Source organism: Protopterus annectens, chromosome 5.part0 (genome assembly GCF_019279795.1).
Source record: "Protopterus annectens isolate FY-2018-M chromosome 5.part0, PAN1.0, whole genome shotgun sequence".
NCBI classification, from domain to species: Eukaryota; Metazoa; Chordata; order Ceratodontiformes; family Protopteridae; genus Protopterus; species Protopterus annectens.
Genome location: NC_056735.1, coordinates 1178383577 through 1178403148, shown reverse-complemented (window position 1 = coordinate 1178403148; position 19572 = coordinate 1178383577). Strand labels below are relative to the sequence as shown.

Here is a 19572-nt window from a genome sequence, read left to right as displayed (position 1 = left end):
CAAGCTAAATTCACTGGCAGACCTAAGCAGAAATCTCATGGACCAACACGAGTGGAAACTGGAACCAAAGATATTCAACATTTTGAGAAACAAATGGGGGAGCCCAGAGATAGACCTGTTTGCCTCCCCTCAGAACTACCAATTGGACAATTTCTGCACAAGGACTCCCCACAGACAAGCTTGGAAAGTGGATGCCCTGTCCTTTACCTGGGAAAGCCTCTCAGTTTATGCCTTTCCCCCCTCTGCCTCTCCTCTTGAAAGTTCTAATAAAGATCACACAGGACAAACCAAGGACAATACTGATTGCACCAGACTGGCCATGCCAGCACTGATACCCCCTTTTGCACAGTATGTCATTGCTGGAACCATGGCATCTGCCTCAGACCCCTTCCCTGCTGTCCCAGCAGGAGGGCCAGATTCTGCACCCCCAGCTTCAAACCCTGAACCTGGCAGCCTGGCTAATTACCTGAGTTCTCCAATACCACCCCTCAGCAAGCAAGTGCTGGATGTCATCCTGGAGGCAAGGAGGCCTAGTACTAGAAAATCCTATGCCGAAAAGTGGAAAAGATTCTGTTCCTGGAGCCAGACTCAGGGGATGGGCACAACAGTTGCCCAGTTTACCACATAGTCTTCAATACTTAACAGAGATGCTTCACAAGGGCCTTTCCTTCTCTTCTATTAAAATTCATGTCTCAGCCATTTCAGCACATTATAATACTGAGCCACCCCTCTTCTCTCACCCCCTGCTGAAACAATTGCTCAGAGGGGTCACAAATTTAAGACCACCCAGGAGAGCCCCTACTCCAGCCTGGGACCTTAACATTGTATTGGAAAAGCTCACTCTACCTCCTTTTGAGCCAGCTGCAAATGCAGTGTTGAAATTCCTTTCTTGGAAAACAAACTTCCATCTAGCCATCACTTCAGCAAGAAGGGTGTCTGAGTTACAGGCCCTCATTGCAGTGGAGCCCTTCATCATCTTTTATGTGGGCAGGGTGTCCCTCAGGACCAATCCTTCCTTTATGCCAAGGTGGTATCCAGTGATGCCCTTAATCAGTCCATTCATTTGCCAACCTTCTTCTCTAATCCACAGAACAAAAGGGAACTAATACTGCACTCCTTGGATGTGCACAGACAACTTAGATTTTATTTGGACAGGACTAAGCCTCTCAGGAAATCTGAACAGCTGCTAATTGCTTTTTCTGCAGGGGCAGAGGGGAAGGCCATTTCAAAGCAAACCATTTATAAGTGGATAGGCCATTGCATTAATTTCTGCTATAATCACCATGGAAAACCTACCCCACAGGGGATAAAGTTTCATTCCACCAGGGCTGCATCTACTTCTACAGCCTTTCTCAGAGGTGTTCCTGCCAGGGGCATCCTAGAAGCTGCTACCTGGAGTTCTGTACATACTTTCACCAAGCATTACCACTTGCAATTTTTTCTAAATCCAGAGCTGGTTTTGCCACTGCAGGTTTGCAGGGTCTAATAGCTGATCCTAATGCTCGCTAATTGCCTCCTCCCTTCCTTGGCTTTGGGAATCTATCCAAATGTAATGACTGCAACAGTGAAACACGAAGAACATAGTACAGTTGTGTACACTTACCATAAATGTAGATGTTCGAGTGTATTCACTTTTGCAGTCCTAGATGTCCTTCAAGGATGCATCTGCAGTCCTTACAAATGGGTTGTCCTGTCGTCAGGCAGCCCTTTGGTCGGCCGGATTCCAAAGTCTGGGTCTGGCCTCGGCTGGTGTCGCACTTCACCCGACGTCATAGCTGCAGTTATTCGGGTATAAAGGCATCAGCCGATGCCATTTTCCTCAGTCTTTCTTGCCGCGTGGCGCCCGAAGCAGAAGCTGTTTGCAAGTGCCGGTCGGTTAGAACCAGAGATTACTACAACCGAATACGTCTACTACTACCGAAGACTTCTAAAAAGCTAAGTACCCCGTTGGGGACTCTTTCTTGCCTCAGCCGATGTCAGAAAAAGTGAATAACTGTTTAACTTATGGGAAACAAATACCTCATATAGATTTCCACTCTTACTGCTTACCTTGTCTAGGCCCAGACCACGACGTAGCAGCTTGTCTAGCCTGTGCTTCTTTTAACCAACGGACGCTTAGACGTCGGTCGGAATTTGCTGAGGAGTTTTCCGGCTCCGATTTTGCTTACATTATGCTGTCGGATCCTCCGACTACGCAAATATCTAAAAAGCGCAAGGAAAAGGACCGACACTCGCGGTCCGCGGTTTCGGCCGAAACCGCGGTTAAGCCAACCGCGAGTGTCTCTGTTTCGGCTGAAACTGAGCAAGCGGTTCTTCCTTCAGCCGAAAACTTACCTCCTACCGAGGCCTCTTCCAACCTGGTGGAATCGGCTTCTGAAATCACTCCTGCACTTACAGTTTCTCAGGAATTATCTGACACTATCCCCTTGGATATTTCTACCCCTGAACGTGGAGCTGCTAGGCCACCTGCATCCATGTCCATTAAGGCCTTTGCCAGGGCCAAAGCAGCTAAAACAACTAAATCTGTGCCTGCTAAGATCCCCTCTCACGGGCCTAGCTCTAGTTCACAAATGCTTAGTTTAGCAGAGGACCTCATTTCTTTACTCCGGGGATCCCAACCTCACCCAGACAGGGCCTCTCACCCACCTCCAGAGAAGAGGCCTAGAGCAGAGACCCCTGAGCCTGTTTCAACAGATGATTCCTCTGATGATTCAGGTAACACAAACCCTCCAGAGGCTCCTTTCTCCCCTTATGAAGACTCTGATGCTGAAGAGTCCATTCCTTCTGCCTCTCCGCCTGAGGAATTTTCCTTTGGGGAAACCTTGCATGCTATGAGGGAACAATTTCAGTGGCAGGGCCAGGATTTTTCAGACTCCAGAAAAAGGCTTAGAACCTTTCTGCATTTACCACAACATAGGCCTTTAGCCATACCTCCAGTTCTTTCTGTTGTAGATGATGCATTTAATGATGCTTGTACTGCTCCTGATTCTCTACCTCCGGCCCCTGCTAAGCCTGATAGGTACTACAGGGTCCCGGACACGCATTACAATTTGTACAAGGCTCCCTTTGCAGATCCCGAGACTATCTCCCAGGGTCCTAAGGCTGTAGCAGCTACCTCTGCCAAAAACCCTCTCCCCTCTGAAAGGGAATCCAGGTCCTTAGAGAGATGGGGTAAAAAAGTTTACACTTCTGCTACTCTTTCAGCTAGGGCCTTGAACTGTCAATTCCACATGATCCAGTATCAAGAATTTATGCTAGACCAGTTAACCAAAAAACTGTCCTCGGATGAACCATTAGACAAAAAATCTGTTCAGGAGATGGTACATAACATTCAGCAAGTCAGTAACCATTCCTTAAAATGCGGCTATGATGCAGTGGAGGCTTCCTTTAGATCAGCCATGACTGGCACAGTTATCAGAAGGCATGCGTGGTTAAAAGAGCAGGCCTTACCAGACCATGTCAAATCAAAACTACTAGATGCTCCCATGGACAAGATCAATTTGTTTGGCTCTCCTGCACAACAGGTGCTGAAGAAGATGGAAGAGAAGGCAAAATCTGTCCAAACAGTGAAAGAATTCTTACAGGTCCAACCTCCAAGGTTTAGCAGGAATTGGCCCTCCAAGAATTGGTCCTTTCCAGACTCCTCCAGAGCTCAGAGAGGCAGGAATAGGCGTTCAAGAGGCAGAAGCCAATCCAGGGGTGCCTACAGGGGACGCCAGTGGCAGGGTAACAATCAGCGAGGTGCAGCCACAGACACAGCCACCACCACTACTACAGGACAATCACAGTGACTTGGCTCTAGCACCGCCTACCAGGGAACAACTAGAAGTACCCTTGGGCGGAAAGCTAGCTTTATTTTCAGTAAACTGGCATTACATCACAAGAGACAAGTGGATTTTGCAGACAATAGACCAAGGTTACAGGTTTCACTTCCATACTCTACCAGGGAAGAGAGGAATGCCAAACCTACCTCCAAATCAAAAGGCAGAAGCTCTAAAACAAATAACTCAATTATTAAGGATGAGAGCTGTGGAAAAGGTACCATCTATGGAGCAAGGACAGGGATTTTACTCCAGGCTCTTCCTGGTACCAAGAAAAGAAAGCAAATGGAGACCTATTCTCGACCTGTCCGCTTTAAACACATTCCTCATTGTTCCAAAGTTCAAAATGCTGACCCTACAGCAGCTTCTTCCCTTGCTGGGCAAGGAGTCTTGGCTGGTAACTCTAGATCTCAAGGAGGCATACCTGCATGTCCCCATACGACCAAATTGCAGAAGATACCTCAGATTTCTTGCAGGATCAGAGCATTATCAATTCTCAGCATTGCCCTTTGGCTTATCTACTGCGTCCAGAGTGTTCACGAAATGCCTGGCATCAGTAATTGCTCATTGCAGGCTTCAGGGAATCCAAATCTACCCTTACCTGGACGACTGCCTGATACAAGCGGACAACAAAAACAAGCTAGCAGAAGACTTGAAAAGGGTCGTTTACCTACTACAAGCTCTGGGATACACAGTCAATATAAAAAAGTCAAGACTGATACCATCCCAAAGGATAACCTTTTTGGGTGCAGAGCTGGACACAACAAAACAAATGGCATTCCTAACAGTAGAAAAACAGGAGCAACTCCCTCTCTACTTCTTGGCATTAACAAAGCAGAATCATCTAACAGCAAGAAAAGTTCTGCAAGCCTTGGGTTTCATGGCATCCTGCATAATATTGGTTCCACATGCCAGACTGCATATGAGAAAGTTACAGTGGTACCTAAGGAATTTATGGTCTCAGCACAAGCACAGCCTAGAAACCCAAATTCCAATAATTCCATGCCTGAAGCAAGAATTCCAATGGTGGGCTCAGGCCTGTCAATCAAACAAAGGATTGCCTTTCCACAACACTCAACCAAGCCAAACCATCACAACGGACGCCTTAGACCTCGGTTGGGGGGCCCACATGCTGGACAAGTGCATTCAAGGTTTATGGACTCAAGACCAGCTGCACCTACACATAAATCAAAAGGAAATGCTGGCAGTAAAACTGGCAATTCAGGCATTCAGACCATTTCTTCGAGAAGGTCAACTGTTGATAAGGACAGACAACACCACAGTTATGTGGTACATCAACAAACAGGGAGGCACACATTCTTACCCTCTATGCCGGATGGCAATGGACCTCTGGAATGTGGCCCCGAGCTACAACATTCAGTTACAAGCAATTTTTATACCAGGAAAAGAAAACATTCTAGCAGACATATTAAGCAGGACTGCCACGGATGCCCACGAATGGATGCTGCATCCGGACATCTTCAAAACCATTACAAGAAAATGGGGGCTCCCACAAATAGACTTATTTGCATCCCCACGCAATCACCAACTAAAGAAATTCTGCACAAGGACGTACCACCCACTTGCTTGGAAGGTGGACTCCCTATCTTTCAGTTGGAAAAACCTGACAGCATATGCATTCCCACCACTTCCTTTGATGCACAAGGTGCTATTGAAGATCAAAGAGGACCGTCCAAGGATCATTCTGATAGCTCCAGACTGGCCAAGACAACATTGGTACCCATTACTGAGGAGCATGTCTCGGGAACAATTATGGCCTCTATCCCTTGTTCCCTTGCTGTTAACACAGAACAACTACAACACCCTGCATCCAAACCTGAAAACACTGCAGCTGACTGCCTGGAACATTGCATAACAACAAATAACCCAAATTTATCCCAAAGGGTTAAAGACATTATCTTGGAGGCTCGCAGGCCCTCAACAAGAAAAAATTATTCAGCAAAATGGAAAAGATATTTCGTTTGGAGTACTGCAAAAGGAGAAAATGTGTCACTGGTAAACATAGCCAACATCCTGGAATACTTGGCAGAGCTCTTCCACAAAGTCCTGTCCTATTCTTCCATCAAGATTCATGCATCAGCTATTTCAGCAGAATACGACTTGGATCCTCCAGTCTTCTCACATCCTCTGCTCAGGCAGTTTCTGAGAGGAATTAAAAATGTAAAACCACCTAGGAAGCCACCATTGCCAGCATGGGACTTGAACTTTGTGCTAGAAAAATTGACACTTCCTCCTTTCGAACCAGCAGCAACAGCAGAATTACAATACTTATCATGGAAAACTGCTTTCCTGTTGGCAATCACTTCAGCAAGAAGGGTATCTGAGCTACAGGCACTAATGGCAGTACAGCCCTTCCTGATCTTCCATCAAGATAGAGTATCCATGAGAACTAATCCTACTTTTATGCCTAAGGTGGTCTCCAGAGTATCTTTGAATCAGGCTATCCACCTACCTACATTCTTCCCCAACCCACAGAACAGGGGAAAAAGACTGTTGCATACCTTGGATGTGCATAGACAATTACGCTACTACCTGGACAGGACCAAGGCCAATAGGAAAACTGACCAGCTACTGGTAGCATATGCAACAGGAATGGAAGGGAAAGCAATTTTAAAACAGACAATCTCTAAGTGGATTGGAAATTGCATTAGATTTTGTTACTCCTACCATGGAAAGAAAACTCCAGAAAACATCAGGCCTCACTCTACAAGGGCTACAGCCACTACCACAGCTTTTCTACGAGGAGTGGCTACCAAACACATTTTAGAGGCTGCTAATTGGAGCTCCGTGCATACATTTGCCAAGCATTATAATTTACCTTTATACTCCAGATCCCGAGCAGGTTTTGCCACTGCTGTTTTCAAGGGATCTTAACTACACCATAATTTTATTTCTCCTCCTCCCCCAGTTTGGCTATGGTATTCTACCCATTTGTAAGGACTGCAGATGCATCCTTGAAGGACATAGTACAGTTTTGTACCTACCATAAATGTAGATGTCCGATAGGAATGCATCTGCAGTCAGGATTACCCACCCTCCTTCCCCTCTGTGGTACTCCTAGGGTATTTGTCCATCTTGTAGCTAGCTGGGGGAATCTATTATGGTGTATTTGTTTGTATATATTGTACATACATGCTTATTTTTTGTTTGCTTTCTACTATTTGGAATCATTTGCATTTATCCAAATTTAGCCTTCCTAGAGGGCACCTGGCATCTGGGGCAAGAAACACTGATGAAAATGGCGTCGGCTGATGCCTTTATACCCGAATAACTGCAGCTATGACGTCGGGTGAAGTGCGACACCAGCCGAGGCCAGACCCAGACTTTGGAATCCGGCCGACCGAAGGGCTGCCTGACGACAGGACAACACATTTGTAAGGACTGCAGATGCATTCCTATCGGACATCTACATTTATGGTAGGTACAAAACTGTACTTTTCCTCCCTCCAGCCCCCTGACCTCTATTGACTATATACCTCTCTTCTTGTTTACTGTATTTAAGCTTTCTGGTATATTTGTTTTTTGTTGGAGGTGTAACCTTGCATATAATTGCTTCCCATTATGATGGCACCTGACGTCTGGGGCAAGAAAAATAATGTAATGGCATCGGCTGCATGCTTTATACTCCTGACTACCTGACATAATGGAAGATAACGCAGCAACCGCCGCAGGACCAAAGACTTTGATAATCAGGCCGAGTGAGGGCTACCTGCAAGCAGATAACCCAAATGTAATGACTGCAACAGTGAATACACTCAAACATCTACATTTATGGTAAGTGTGCGCAACTGTACTTTTCACCCCCCCCCCCCACACAGATTTCTCGTAGGTCTTAGGCCTACTTTTTGTACAGTACATAGCCATTTCTGATCCTTTGTCTTTGTGAACTACTACTTTTTTTGTGCTCACTGTACAATACTATTCAAGTACTGTCTTTAAATAGAATACTCTCAAACTCTCACTGAAATGACAAAAAAAATTTATATTTAACTGCTGCTGTACAATCCATTAAGTTATACATAGGTTTTCTCTTTAGTAACTTCTACCTCTGTAAAATCTTAGAATATATAAATATAACTACTGTATGAGTATAAATGTAAATAGAAATGTAAGTACTCTAACTGGAACTTAGTATAATGCATACCTCCAAATGTTTTTTTGTAAAGGGGCAAAAACTCCCCACACCCCTTTAAGCATACTAACTCCACAGTTGCATAACTGTAGAGTAAAGAGAAAGCTTCTCACACCGAATGCACACAAACACAAGTTCTGGAGGTACAGGTATAGCGTAATAGTGGACGTTGCCATGTTAAAAATACTGATCAACAGTTATTTGCATTGTAATTCACATGATCCCAAACCAAAGTGTCAGTAATTTTTCTGTAGCCTTACACAGTTTTCTGTCAGATGTGATTTGTGTTTTTCATGAAATATTTTCAGTCGTGTCAGTGATTTTTTTTCTTTTTCTTTTCTTCAATGAAATGTGACTAGATTGATTGACACACATTTTGGAACATATACTTACGTCCAGGTTTTTCTTGGATGAGCTGGGCTGTTTGTGAAGAGGTGTACTCCTGAGTGCATTAACCTTAAGGTTAGAAACAGGAAGTTGTAACATTCATATGCCTAGTCGTCAGTAAAAAAGAGGAGGAAGTGCAGGTTATACCCTTCTTTATAGTTAGGTTTCTGCTGACAGTTGCAGTGGGGTAACCTTGTGCCTTCTGTGGATGTTGGCCCGCTTTCCATATCTTGCAGCAAAAAAATCACAGTTGCCTGCAGTTAATCCCATTAATCATACGAATGCTTGCTACAGTGATTATGGTACTCATAATTCTGCAATTATGGTGACTGTTGATAAGTAATAATTGTTGATAAGTAGTAATTCACTTTCTCTGCAAATTGCAGCAGCAAGAGGTGAAGTAATAAATATTGTCAGTTTGGTATTGTAGTTAGAATTACTTCAGTTGAAAATTAAATAGCATCAGTTTAGTATTGCAGTTGCACTTTCTTAATTTGAAAATGAGCACAGGATGTGTTGTACTGAAGCCATAATACAGGTGGCTGCAGGTCTGAAGAATTAACTTGTTTTGTTTTATGTAAAATATTTTTCTATGTTGTGCAGCATGTTTGGACAGCTGCAAGTGACATCCTTTTGCTTTTTGTTTTGTTTAGCTGCTGACCTTCTGCCTGTGGTTTTACAGACCACATCTGTTCCCCCACTGCTCCTGTGGCTCCTATCTGAAAATCTCAACTTTATCCCTCCACCAGACAGGCCTCTGCCTCCTTTGGAAGTTGACCTTGCCACGTAATTTTTAAAGGCATGGAGTGGGGAGCTATGGCCTGGGTGCCAGGAACCATCATCCAAGAATTTGGTCACAGTCCATACCCTGATGTAGCAAAGGAGCAACATGTAATGTCAGCATGTCTCACTCTCCATTATTGAACTGCCAAGCTATAAGGCTTATGGTCACTACCAGAGGTAACATGAGAAGCAGTTCTTCTCAACCCTCCTCCCCTGAGATAGAAGGGATGACCATTGTCAGCTTTATCCTATTTCCCTGCCAGTCTGGCCAAACACATTTCTGGCTGTGGATGGCTGCTGTCACAGATGCTGTCCCTCTGTGCCATCGAGGTAGCTCATGTGGCATCAGTTTGGCATATGAACCTATAGGAAAATGATCAGACAGGATAAATTAAAACCTCAGAAAAAGTTGGTGCTGGAATGCATTTAAAAAAAGTGACTTTGAAGTAATTTGTTTACTCTATGTACATTTTATTTATGCTGCATAATTGTTGTTTTGAAGTTGCTGTGCTTACATGATTACAAAATAATGTAAACTGTTAGTTTATTCCTTTGCTCATTTATTTCATGTATTTTTGCACTGTTTATTTTTTCTTCCTGGTTTCTTTTAGGAAGCCTGTTTGGAAGGATGGTTGCACGGCAACCTGCGTTCTGGCTATTGATGGTGTTCTATACATTGCCAATCTTGGTGACAGCAGGGTATGTTGTATAATAAAAATGTGTAAATGCACTTTTTAAAACAGTAATTATATTCACTGATTTGCAGTGCATTTATTTTCATCTAAATGAATAAAATCACAGATGGATAAGGGAGGAGATTTGTTAGTAAGGGATGTTTTAAGATGAGAAATGAAATAGCGAGACACTGGGAAAGGATATTAAGGTGCTGCTGTGGGGAGTGTTTAAGTATTGGATTCTTTGTCATTTGTAAGCCTAACCTTGGGATCTACTGGTAAACAAATGTCAAATAAATACTGGTCATTTTATGCAGCTGGGGAGTTTTTTCTTGAAAAAATTTGGGGGGGGGTTAACATGCAAGATTTCCACCAGACTTTTGGCTATGTTAAAATGGACTCAAAGTGGTTAGTACGTTTGTTTCTTGCACAAAGATCTAAGGTCTGGGCTTTTAAAGTCTGTAAACTTGCAAAATAAAAAGTTAACACTTAACAGGCCTGGAAAATTTCTGGTTTCTGTGACTTGGAGTGATCAGTAATTTTTAATTCTTCACTGTAATGAACATTAACTGCTTGCAGTTGAATTGAAACTGAAATCTACTTCCACATGCCTAGGGTTAGACCACCACAGCCCCTTCAAGTGGCTTTGACTCTTACCTTCTCTTTATTGGTCAGAAGTTACTGCACTTCAGGTAAAGGCAACATTTTCTCTGCCGGGATCTCTTTCAAGTGTAATGCATTTTCACACCCATTGCATTCACAAAAGCATCCATAGCAAAGAAAGATTTCTGCTAAATTCCAGGGTATGCTAAGTATACATGTATTTACTTCCACTCAGAAGGCCAAAAGAATCCATGAAGGGAGACAAAAGATGATGCAGAGTTCTGGAACTAAGTCTGCAGAGTTTTAGGTGGTTGTGAATATCACCTGCATTATTTTGGGTATTAGCTCTCTGTCCTTGTAGTGGCAGAGTTTTACCCTGGAATTCATTGATGCTGTCCCTTTAGCATACCAAAATCATTACTGCGCAGCTGACAGTACTTCACATGTGAAGTTTATAAGCAGAGTCAAATCTTTCAGTTAGTTACTTTGCATTGTTCATTCTATCATTGCAGTGAGCTTGAGTTGCATAAATTGTAGTGAGAGTAGTCTTGCAAGAAAACAGCTGTGTGCACCCTAGAAACCATTACATATGCCTTTATGGTCAGAAAGACTTGAAGTTTTCCATCCTACCCCTATGGGCTGTGCTAGAGTTGGGGTTATGAAATGAACTGCTTTTGTGACCACATTTGAATAGGAGGTAGATGGTGTTCATAGAGTATAGTGTGTTGAAGGATCAAAACTTAACCCTGAAGCTCCCTAAGTATATTTTCTATCATATTGTAATTGAGTTATACTGATGTATTAGAATCCCAGTAAGTGTTTGTAGTGTATTTTATTTGGTTATACCCCATAATGGTCATTATGGGACCTGGGATATAGTTTTTTCCCCATAATCTTTGAATTCTTCATGCAGTGTAACTTGTGCTGCTGTTTTATGATTCATCCTAATTTCATAATATTGTCTTTCACTTAACTAAACTGATTAGCGGTGGTGGTGCTGCGGTAGCATTGTCGCTTCACAGTAAGACGCTGTCCGGTTCGATTCTCAGCTAGAGCGTCTTCTGCGTGGAGACATGCGTGAATGGGCGTACCTTTGTTGAAGGTTGTGCGTCAGGGCTGGTAACTCGGCACGTAAAAATCAACTACCAATCATTCGCAGACCGGAGTTCCTCTGTGGCGACCCCTAAAAGCCGAAAGACACAATAACAACTTAACTAAACTGATCATGCTGTGAGTCAGGCTTTCTTAGTGTGTGAAAGCAGCATTTGTTTTTCTTTTTTCACTGAAAGACTCTGATTTTGCTGAGAGCTGTTACAGTGCTTCTAATGGCACGTTTAAACGTTCTGCAAAGCAAACTAAATAACAGGGTTAAATAGTCCCATTTCTGGTCCTTAAACATTTCATGACGTTCCTCTATTCTCAGTTCAGTCTGTCATCTCTGCATGTTTGTTTGTGGTTCAGTTATCAGTTGAAAATTTAATAAGGCCTGCAGTAGTTCAGACTTAATTCATTAAGGTATCCAGAGTTACATGGACAAAAGCAGTGTTTCACTGGACAAAAATGAAAATACTAACCATTTTGTATATATATAGTTTTGCTGCAGACGAAATTGACTCACGTGAAGATTTATCTTTCACTTAAAGATTTATCCAAAAACTAACTCTTTGGAAGAGTTTCTCTTCACTTGTTAATGCATGTGTTTTACTGATCTCAGCAAGAAACTGTTTCAGGATGAAAAACTGAGTGCTGACTAATGCAGAGCAATGAACTTTAGAAGTGGTATACCAAGTCTCGGCTACACAGGAAGCTCCTTTCTGAAATAGTTAGGCACAAAAAAACAAAAAAAAAGAAAGAAATGCGACTACCATGATCTGTGCATGGGAATATGGATGTAATAAACTGAAAGATGCCATGATATTGGAGGAACAAAATTAACTCTTGGCTTAAGGTTAACTATGTTGCGTGGTGCAGTTTTCCCTTAAAGGCATGCAGCTATGCAGATTCTGCTTCCTTGCTGGTAACAGGAGCCAGTAGCAGTTAAAACGGAAGATGAAGACAGTGAGTTGTTAATGAGTTGTGTACAGTAGTCTAGGGTTTGATCCCCTCAGCCTCCATTTCCCCCGTTGTTGGACTCTCAGCAAGTGACCTAACCTGGCAGTGCTTCCTAGGTCAACTTGATCTGTCCTGTACCATGGTTAACAAAAATAAATAAAATGAATGAACAGATGATAGCTGGTGAAAGGGAAATGCTTTTTGCTTGTCTGGGGATAGGTAGTATTTTTTCTTCCTCTTTCACAGTTTGAAACTTTACACAGAGGTGGGCTCATAGGACTACAAGATTCTGCAGCCTAACTTCTCATGCTTTAACTCTGCTGTCTTGCTGCATAGATGGAGCTACATAGTCGCAGATAAACTATGCAAGTACATGTGGTGCTGTTTGGTAGAGTGCATGCATTCCTGTTCTAAGGGTGCCCAGCAGTGTAGTAGTGTGCATGCTCCACTGGTATCAGCTGTGTGTATGCTGTACAGTGCTTCATCTGGGGAATAGCTGCGGGCAGTGTGTACTGTTGATGATATACTATTTAAGGAGGCCTGAGCAGTACATTTCCAAAATTAATTGCAGTGTGCTTATTACCCATTCCTGCCTGCATGCTAGAACTCATTTGTACATCCTCCTCTGTGAATGACTTCACAACAGTATAAGATCTTGCTATGTCAAGTCCTATGGTGGTCTGTACAGCTTTTAGTACAGCCTCCTATTGCTCATGGAAGCAGGGGGGGGGGGCTGACATACCAGTGTAATAGTACCAGCTGTTTACAGCAAACATGATTGACATAGTCACATCATAATGTAATTTGCATATAATGTGTTGTGTGTATTTACATACTTCTGATGATGACTGTTAGAGTACAGATGGTGCCATTGCTTTACTTTTCCAGTGGCAGCTTCATACTGGTGGACTAAAATTAATACTGAAAACAGTCTTGACAGCTAGGAAGAAAGTCCAAGTTGTAAACCAAGTTGTTCTTCCTGTTCTTACTTGGAGTTTTTGGGGTGATTGAGTTGCTCCCAAAAGGTATTGTATCAGTTGTAGAGGAAAACAAGAAAAGTGCATCACACTTATCAAATGATTTATAAAAATCAGTGTTTACCAAGGTTATGTATTCCATATTCCAAAGGAGGTGTGGGCCTCCTTGGAATTTGATTACATGTTTAGATATGCAGTCATAGGACTGCTTACGTATCTGATGACCTCACAAGATCTAAACTTAATGAAAGTTTTAAAACACAAGGAGAACAAGTCTTGACTTTCCTGCTTAGTTTAGCAGAAGTATATTGGTGTCAAGTGGGAATGGAAATCAAACCAGAATTAGACAAAGATTAGGCAGCAACTGAATGTGCCAAAAAACAAATGAAAGAACATAAGATGAAAGATCAGATAAGAAGGTAAGAAAGGTGGAAAAGGCATAAATATAGATACAAGTATAGAAAACTCCTGTAACAATGTTGTTGATCAGGATCTGATGCAGGAATGGTTAAGGAGAGATGAATTTAAATCAAAAGAAGGAAGGTTAATATTGGCAGCCCAGGATATTGGACTGCATACACAGTGGTTTACAAAGTCCATTGAACATGAAGGAAAAACAGACAAATGCAGGTTTTGTGGTACAGAATTGAAAACTGTTCAATTTTGTTGCTGGGTGTGATACAGTAATGGCAGTAGGCCAGTATACTGAAATGCATAATAATGTGGCAAGACTATTGCACTGGGGATTATGCAAACATTACAATATTGAAGCAGCTGAGAAACATTGGAAACGTGAGCCACTAAGCATTATGGAAAATGATGAAGTTTATATTACATGGGATCACCCATTATGGACAATTAAAACAAAAACAGATGTGAGAAAATCAGATATAATAGTCCATGAAAAGAAGACAAAAGTAGCATTGATCATTGAAATCACTACACCGTGTCTTGCCGACAGAGAGATGCATAATCATACAATATCAGGATTTCCAGGCAGAAATGATGGCAATGTGGAAGGATACCATATTGGAAGTTCCAGCAGTAATAGGAGCAATGGGTCCCATAAAAATGAATTTACAGTCGTATTTAGATGCGTTACTGATGCATATAACACTGTGTGAATTGCAGGAGTCAGTTCTGGACACATTGCGGGTGCTGTGAAGAACACTTTTGGCTAAAGATTTAAACAGTACTATTTTCATGAACTTTAATCATACCTTGACTTATGAATGGAATGCATTCCTGTCATGGTGTTAGAAACTCAAAAGTCTTAGAGAAGTTAAATCGAAAGAGGTATGAAGAATACAGACCAAATTTTAGTCAACGCTTGATGTCCTTCAAGGATGCATCTGCAGTCCTTACAAATGGGTTGTCCTGTCGTCAGGCAGCCCTTCGGTCGGCCGGATTCCAAAGTCTGGGTCTGGCTTCGGCTGGTGTCGCACTTCACCCGACGTCATTGCTGCAGTTATTCGGGTATAAAGGCATCAGCCGACGCCATTTTCCCCAGTCTTTCTTGCCGCGTGGCGCCCGAAGCAGAAGCTGTTCGCAAGTGCCGGTCGGTCAGAACCAGAGATTACTACTACCGAATACTTCTACTACTACCGAAGACTTCTAAAAAGCTAAGTACCCCGTTGGAGACTCTTTCTTGCCTCAGCCGATGTCAGAAAAAGTGAATAACTGTTTAACTTGTGGGAAACAAATACCTCATAAAGATTTCCACTCTTACTGCTTACCTTGTTTAGGCCCAGACCACGACGTAGCAGCTTGTCTAGCCTGTGCTTCTTTTAACCGACGGACGCTTAGACGTCGGTCGGAATTTGCTGAGCAGTTTTTCGGCTCTGATTTTGCTTATATTATGCCGTCGGATCCTCCGACTTCACAAATATCCAAAAAACACAAGGAGAAGGACCGACACTCGCGGTTAAGCCAACCGCGAGTGTCTCGGTTTCGGCTGAAACCGAGCAAGCGGTTCTTCCTTCAGCCGAAAACTTACCTTCTACCGAGGCCTCTTCCAACCTCGTGGAATCGGCTTCTGAAATCCAACCTGCAGTTGTGGTTTCTCAGGAATTATCTGACACTATTCCCTTGGATATTTCAACCCCTGCACGTGGAGCTGCTAGGCCTCCTGCAGCCATGTCCATTAAGGCCTTTGCCAGGGCTAAAGCAGCTAAAGCTACTAAATCTGTGCCTGTTAAGACCCCCTCTCACAGGCCTAGCTCCAGTTCCCAAATGCTTAGTCTAGCAGAGGATCTCATTTCTTTAATCCAGGGATCCCAACCTCACCCAGACAGGGCCTATCACCCACCTCCAGAGAAGAGGCCTAGAGCAGAGCCCCCTGAGCCAGTTTCCACAGATGATTCCTCTGATGATTCAGACCCTCCAGAGGCTCCTTTTTCCCCTTATGAAGACTCTGATGCTGAAGAGTCCATCCCTTCTGCCTCTCCGCCTGAGGAATTTTCCTTTGGGAAACCTTGCATGCTATGAGGGAACAATTTCAGTGGCAGGACCAAGATTTTTCAGACTCCAGAAAAAGGCTTAGAACCTTTTTGCATTTACCACAACATAGGCCTTTAGCTATACCTCCAGTTTTTTCTGTTGTAGATGATGCATTTAATGATGCTTGTACTGCTCCTGATTCATTAACTCCGGCCCCTGCTAAGCCCGATAGGTTCTACAGGGTCCCGGGCACACATCACCATTTATACAAGGCTCCTTTTGCAGATCCCGAGACTATCTCCCAGGGGCCTAAGGCTGTAGCAACTACCTCTGCCAAAAATCCCCTCCCCTCTGAAAGGGAATCCAGGTCCTTAGAGAGATGGGGTAAAAAAGTTTACACTTCTGCTACTCTGTCAGCTAGGGCCTTGAACTGTCAATTTCATATGATCCAGTATCAAGAATTTATGCAAGACCAGTTAACCAAAAAACTGTCCTCTGATGAACCTTTAGACAAGAAATATGTTCAGGAAATGGTACATAACATTCAGCAAGTTAGTAACCATTCTTTAAAATGCGGCTATGATGCACTGGAGGCTTCCTTTAGATCAGCCATGACTGGCACAGTTATCAGAAGGCATGCATGGTTAAAAGAGCAGGCCTTACCTGACCATGTCAAATCAAAACTATTAGATGCTCCCATGGACAAGATCAATTTGTTTGGCTCTCCTGCACAACAGGTGCTGAAGAAGATGGAAGAGAAGGCAAAATCTGTCCAAACAGTGAAAGATTTCTTACAGGTCCAAACTCCAAGGTTTAGCAGGAATTGGCCCTCCAAGAATTGGTCCTTTCCAGACTCCTCCAAAGCACAGAGAGGCAGGAATAGGCGTTCAAGAGGCAGAAGCCAATCCAGGGGTGCCTACAGGGGACGCCAGTGGCAGGGTAACAACCAGCGAGGCACAGACACAGCCACCACCACTACTACAGGACAATCACAGTGACTTGGCTCTGGCACCACCTACCAGGGAACAACTAGGAGCACCCTTAGGCGGGAAGCTAGCTTTATTTTCAAAGAACTGGCATTACATCACAAGAGACAAGTGGATTTTGCAGACAATAGACCAAGGTTACAGGTTTCATTTCCATACTCTACCAGGAAAGAGAGGAATGCCAAACCTACCTCCAAATCAAAAGGCAGAAGCTCTAAAACAAGTAAATCAATTATTAAGGATGAGAGCTGTGGAAAAGGTACCATATATGGAGCAAGGAAAGGGCTTTTACTCCAGACTCTTCCTAGTACCAAGGAAAGAAAGCAAATGGAGACCTATTCTCGATCTGTCCGCTTTAAACACATTCCTCATTGTTCCAAAATTCAAAATGCTGACCCTACAGCAGCTTCTTCCCATGCTGGGCAAGGAGTCTTGGCTGGTAACTCTAGATCTCAAGGAGGCATACCTGCACGTCCCCATACGACCAAATTGCAGAAGATACCTCAGATTTCTTGCAGGATCAGAGCATTATCAATTCTCAGCATTGCCCTTTGGCTTATCTACTGCGCCCAGAGTGTTCACGAAATGCCTGGCATCAGCAATCGCTCATTGCAGGCTTCAGGGAATCCAAATCTACCCTTACCTGGACGACTGCCTGATACAAGCGGACAACAAAAACAAGCTAGCAGAAGACTTGAAAAGAGTCATTTACCTTCTACAAGCCCTGGGATATACAGTCAATATAAAAAGTCAAGGCTGATACCATCCCAAAAGATAACCTTTTTGGGTGCGGAGCTGGACACATCCAAACAAATGGCATTCCTAACAGTAGAAAAACAGGAGCAACTCCCTCTCTACTTCTTGGCATTAACAAAGCAAAACCATCTAACAGCAAGAAAAGTCCTACAAGCATTGGGCTTCATGGCATCCTGCATAATATTGGTCCCACATGCCAGACTGCATATGAGAAAGCTACAGTGGTACCTAAGGAATTTATGGTCTCAGCACAAGCACAGCCTAGAAACTCAAATTCCAATAATTCCATGCCTGAAGCAAGAATTCCAATGGTGGGCTCAGGCCTGTCAATCAAACGAAGGATTGCCCTTCCACAGCACTCAACCAAGCCAAACCATCACAACGGACGCCTCAGACCTCGGTTGGGGGGCCCACATGCTGGACAAATGCATACAAGGTTTATGGACTCAAGAACAGCTGCACCTACACATAAACCTAAAGGAAATGCTGACAGTAAAACTGGCAATTCAGACTTTCAAACCATTTCTTCGACAAGGCCAATTGATGATAAGGACAGACAACACCACAGTTATGTGGTACATCAACAAGCAGGGAGGCACACATTCGTACCCTCTATGCCGGATGGCCCTAGACCTCTGGAATGTGGCCCTGAGTTACAACATTCAGTTACAAGCAATCTTTGTACCAGGAAAAGAAAACACTCTAGCAGACATATTAAGCAGGACTACCACGGATGCCCACGAATGGATGCTGCATCCGGACATCTTCAAAACCATTACAAGAAAATGGGGTCTCCCAGAAATAGACTTATTTGCATCCCCACACAATCACCAATTAAAGAAATTCTGCACCAGGACGTACCACCCACTGGCATGGAAGGTGGACTCCTATCCTTCAGTTGGAAAAATCTGACAGCATATGCATTCCCACCACTTCCTTTGATGCACAAGGTGCTATTGAAGATCAAAGAGGACCGTCCAAGGATCATTCTGATAGCTCCAGATTGGCCAAGGCAACATTGGTACCCATTACTGAGGAGCATGTCTCAGGAACAGATATGGCCCTTACCCCTAGTTCCCTTGCTGTTAACTCAGAACAACTACAACACCCTGCATCCAAACCTGAAAACTCTGCAGCTGACTGCCTGGAACATTGCATAAGACAAATTAACCCAAATTTTTCCCAAAGGGTTAAGGACATTATCTTGGAAGCTCGCAGACCTTCAACAAGGAAAACCTATTCAGCAAAATGGAAAAGATATCTCATTTGGAGTACTGCTAAAGGGGAAGATGTGTCACTGGTAAACATAGCCAACATCCTGGAATACTTGGCAGAGCTATTCCACAAAGGCCTGTCCTACTCTTCCATTAAGATTCATGCATCAGCTATTTCAGCAGAATACGACTTGGATCCTCCAGTCTTCTCACATCCTCTGCTCAGGCAGTTTCTGAGAGGAATTAAAATGTAAAACCTCCTAGGAAGCCACCATTACCTGCATGGGACTTGAACTTTGTGCTAGAAAATTGACACTTCCTCCTTTCGAACCAGCAGCAACAGCAGAATTGCAATACTTATCATGGAAAACTGCTTTCCTGCTGGCAATCACTTCAGCAAGAAGGGTTTCTGAGCTACAGGCATTAATGGCAGTACAGCCCTTTCTGATCTTCCATCAAGATAGAGTGTCCATGAGAACAAATCCTACTTTTATGCCTAAGGTGGTCTCCAGAGTATCTTTAAATCAGGCTATCCACCTACCTACATTCTTCCCCAATCCACAGAACAGGGGAGAAAGACTGTTGCATACCTTGGATGTACACAGACAATTACGCTACTACCTGGACAGGACCAAGAGCAATAGAAAAACTGACCAGCTACTGGTAGCATATGCAACAGGAATGGAAGGGAAAGCAATTTCAAAACAGACAATATCTAAGTGGATAG

General features: G+C 43.4%; 1 protein-coding gene and 1 long non-coding RNA gene across 2 annotated transcripts in view; one reads left to right on the top strand and one right to left on the bottom strand.

The window, feature by feature from the left end:
* The window catches only part of LOC122801582 (ILK associated serine/threonine phosphatase), a 1071836-nt gene that overhangs the window by 401541 nt on the left and 650723 nt on the right, over positions 1-19572 (top strand). The window contains exon 8 of the mRNA XM_044071026.1: positions 9756-9843. Coding sequence (XP_043926961.1) covers positions 9756-9843 — 88 coding nt within the window. The remainder of the gene's footprint in view (positions 1-9755; positions 9844-19572) is intronic.
* LOC122801583 lies at positions 1819-15083 on the bottom strand. Its single transcript, XR_006364762.1, has 3 exons — positions 15053-15083; positions 4492-4501; positions 1819-1892 (listed from the first exon to the last, which is right to left on the bottom strand). It is a non-coding gene; the product is annotated as an uncharacterized LOC122801583 (long non-coding RNA).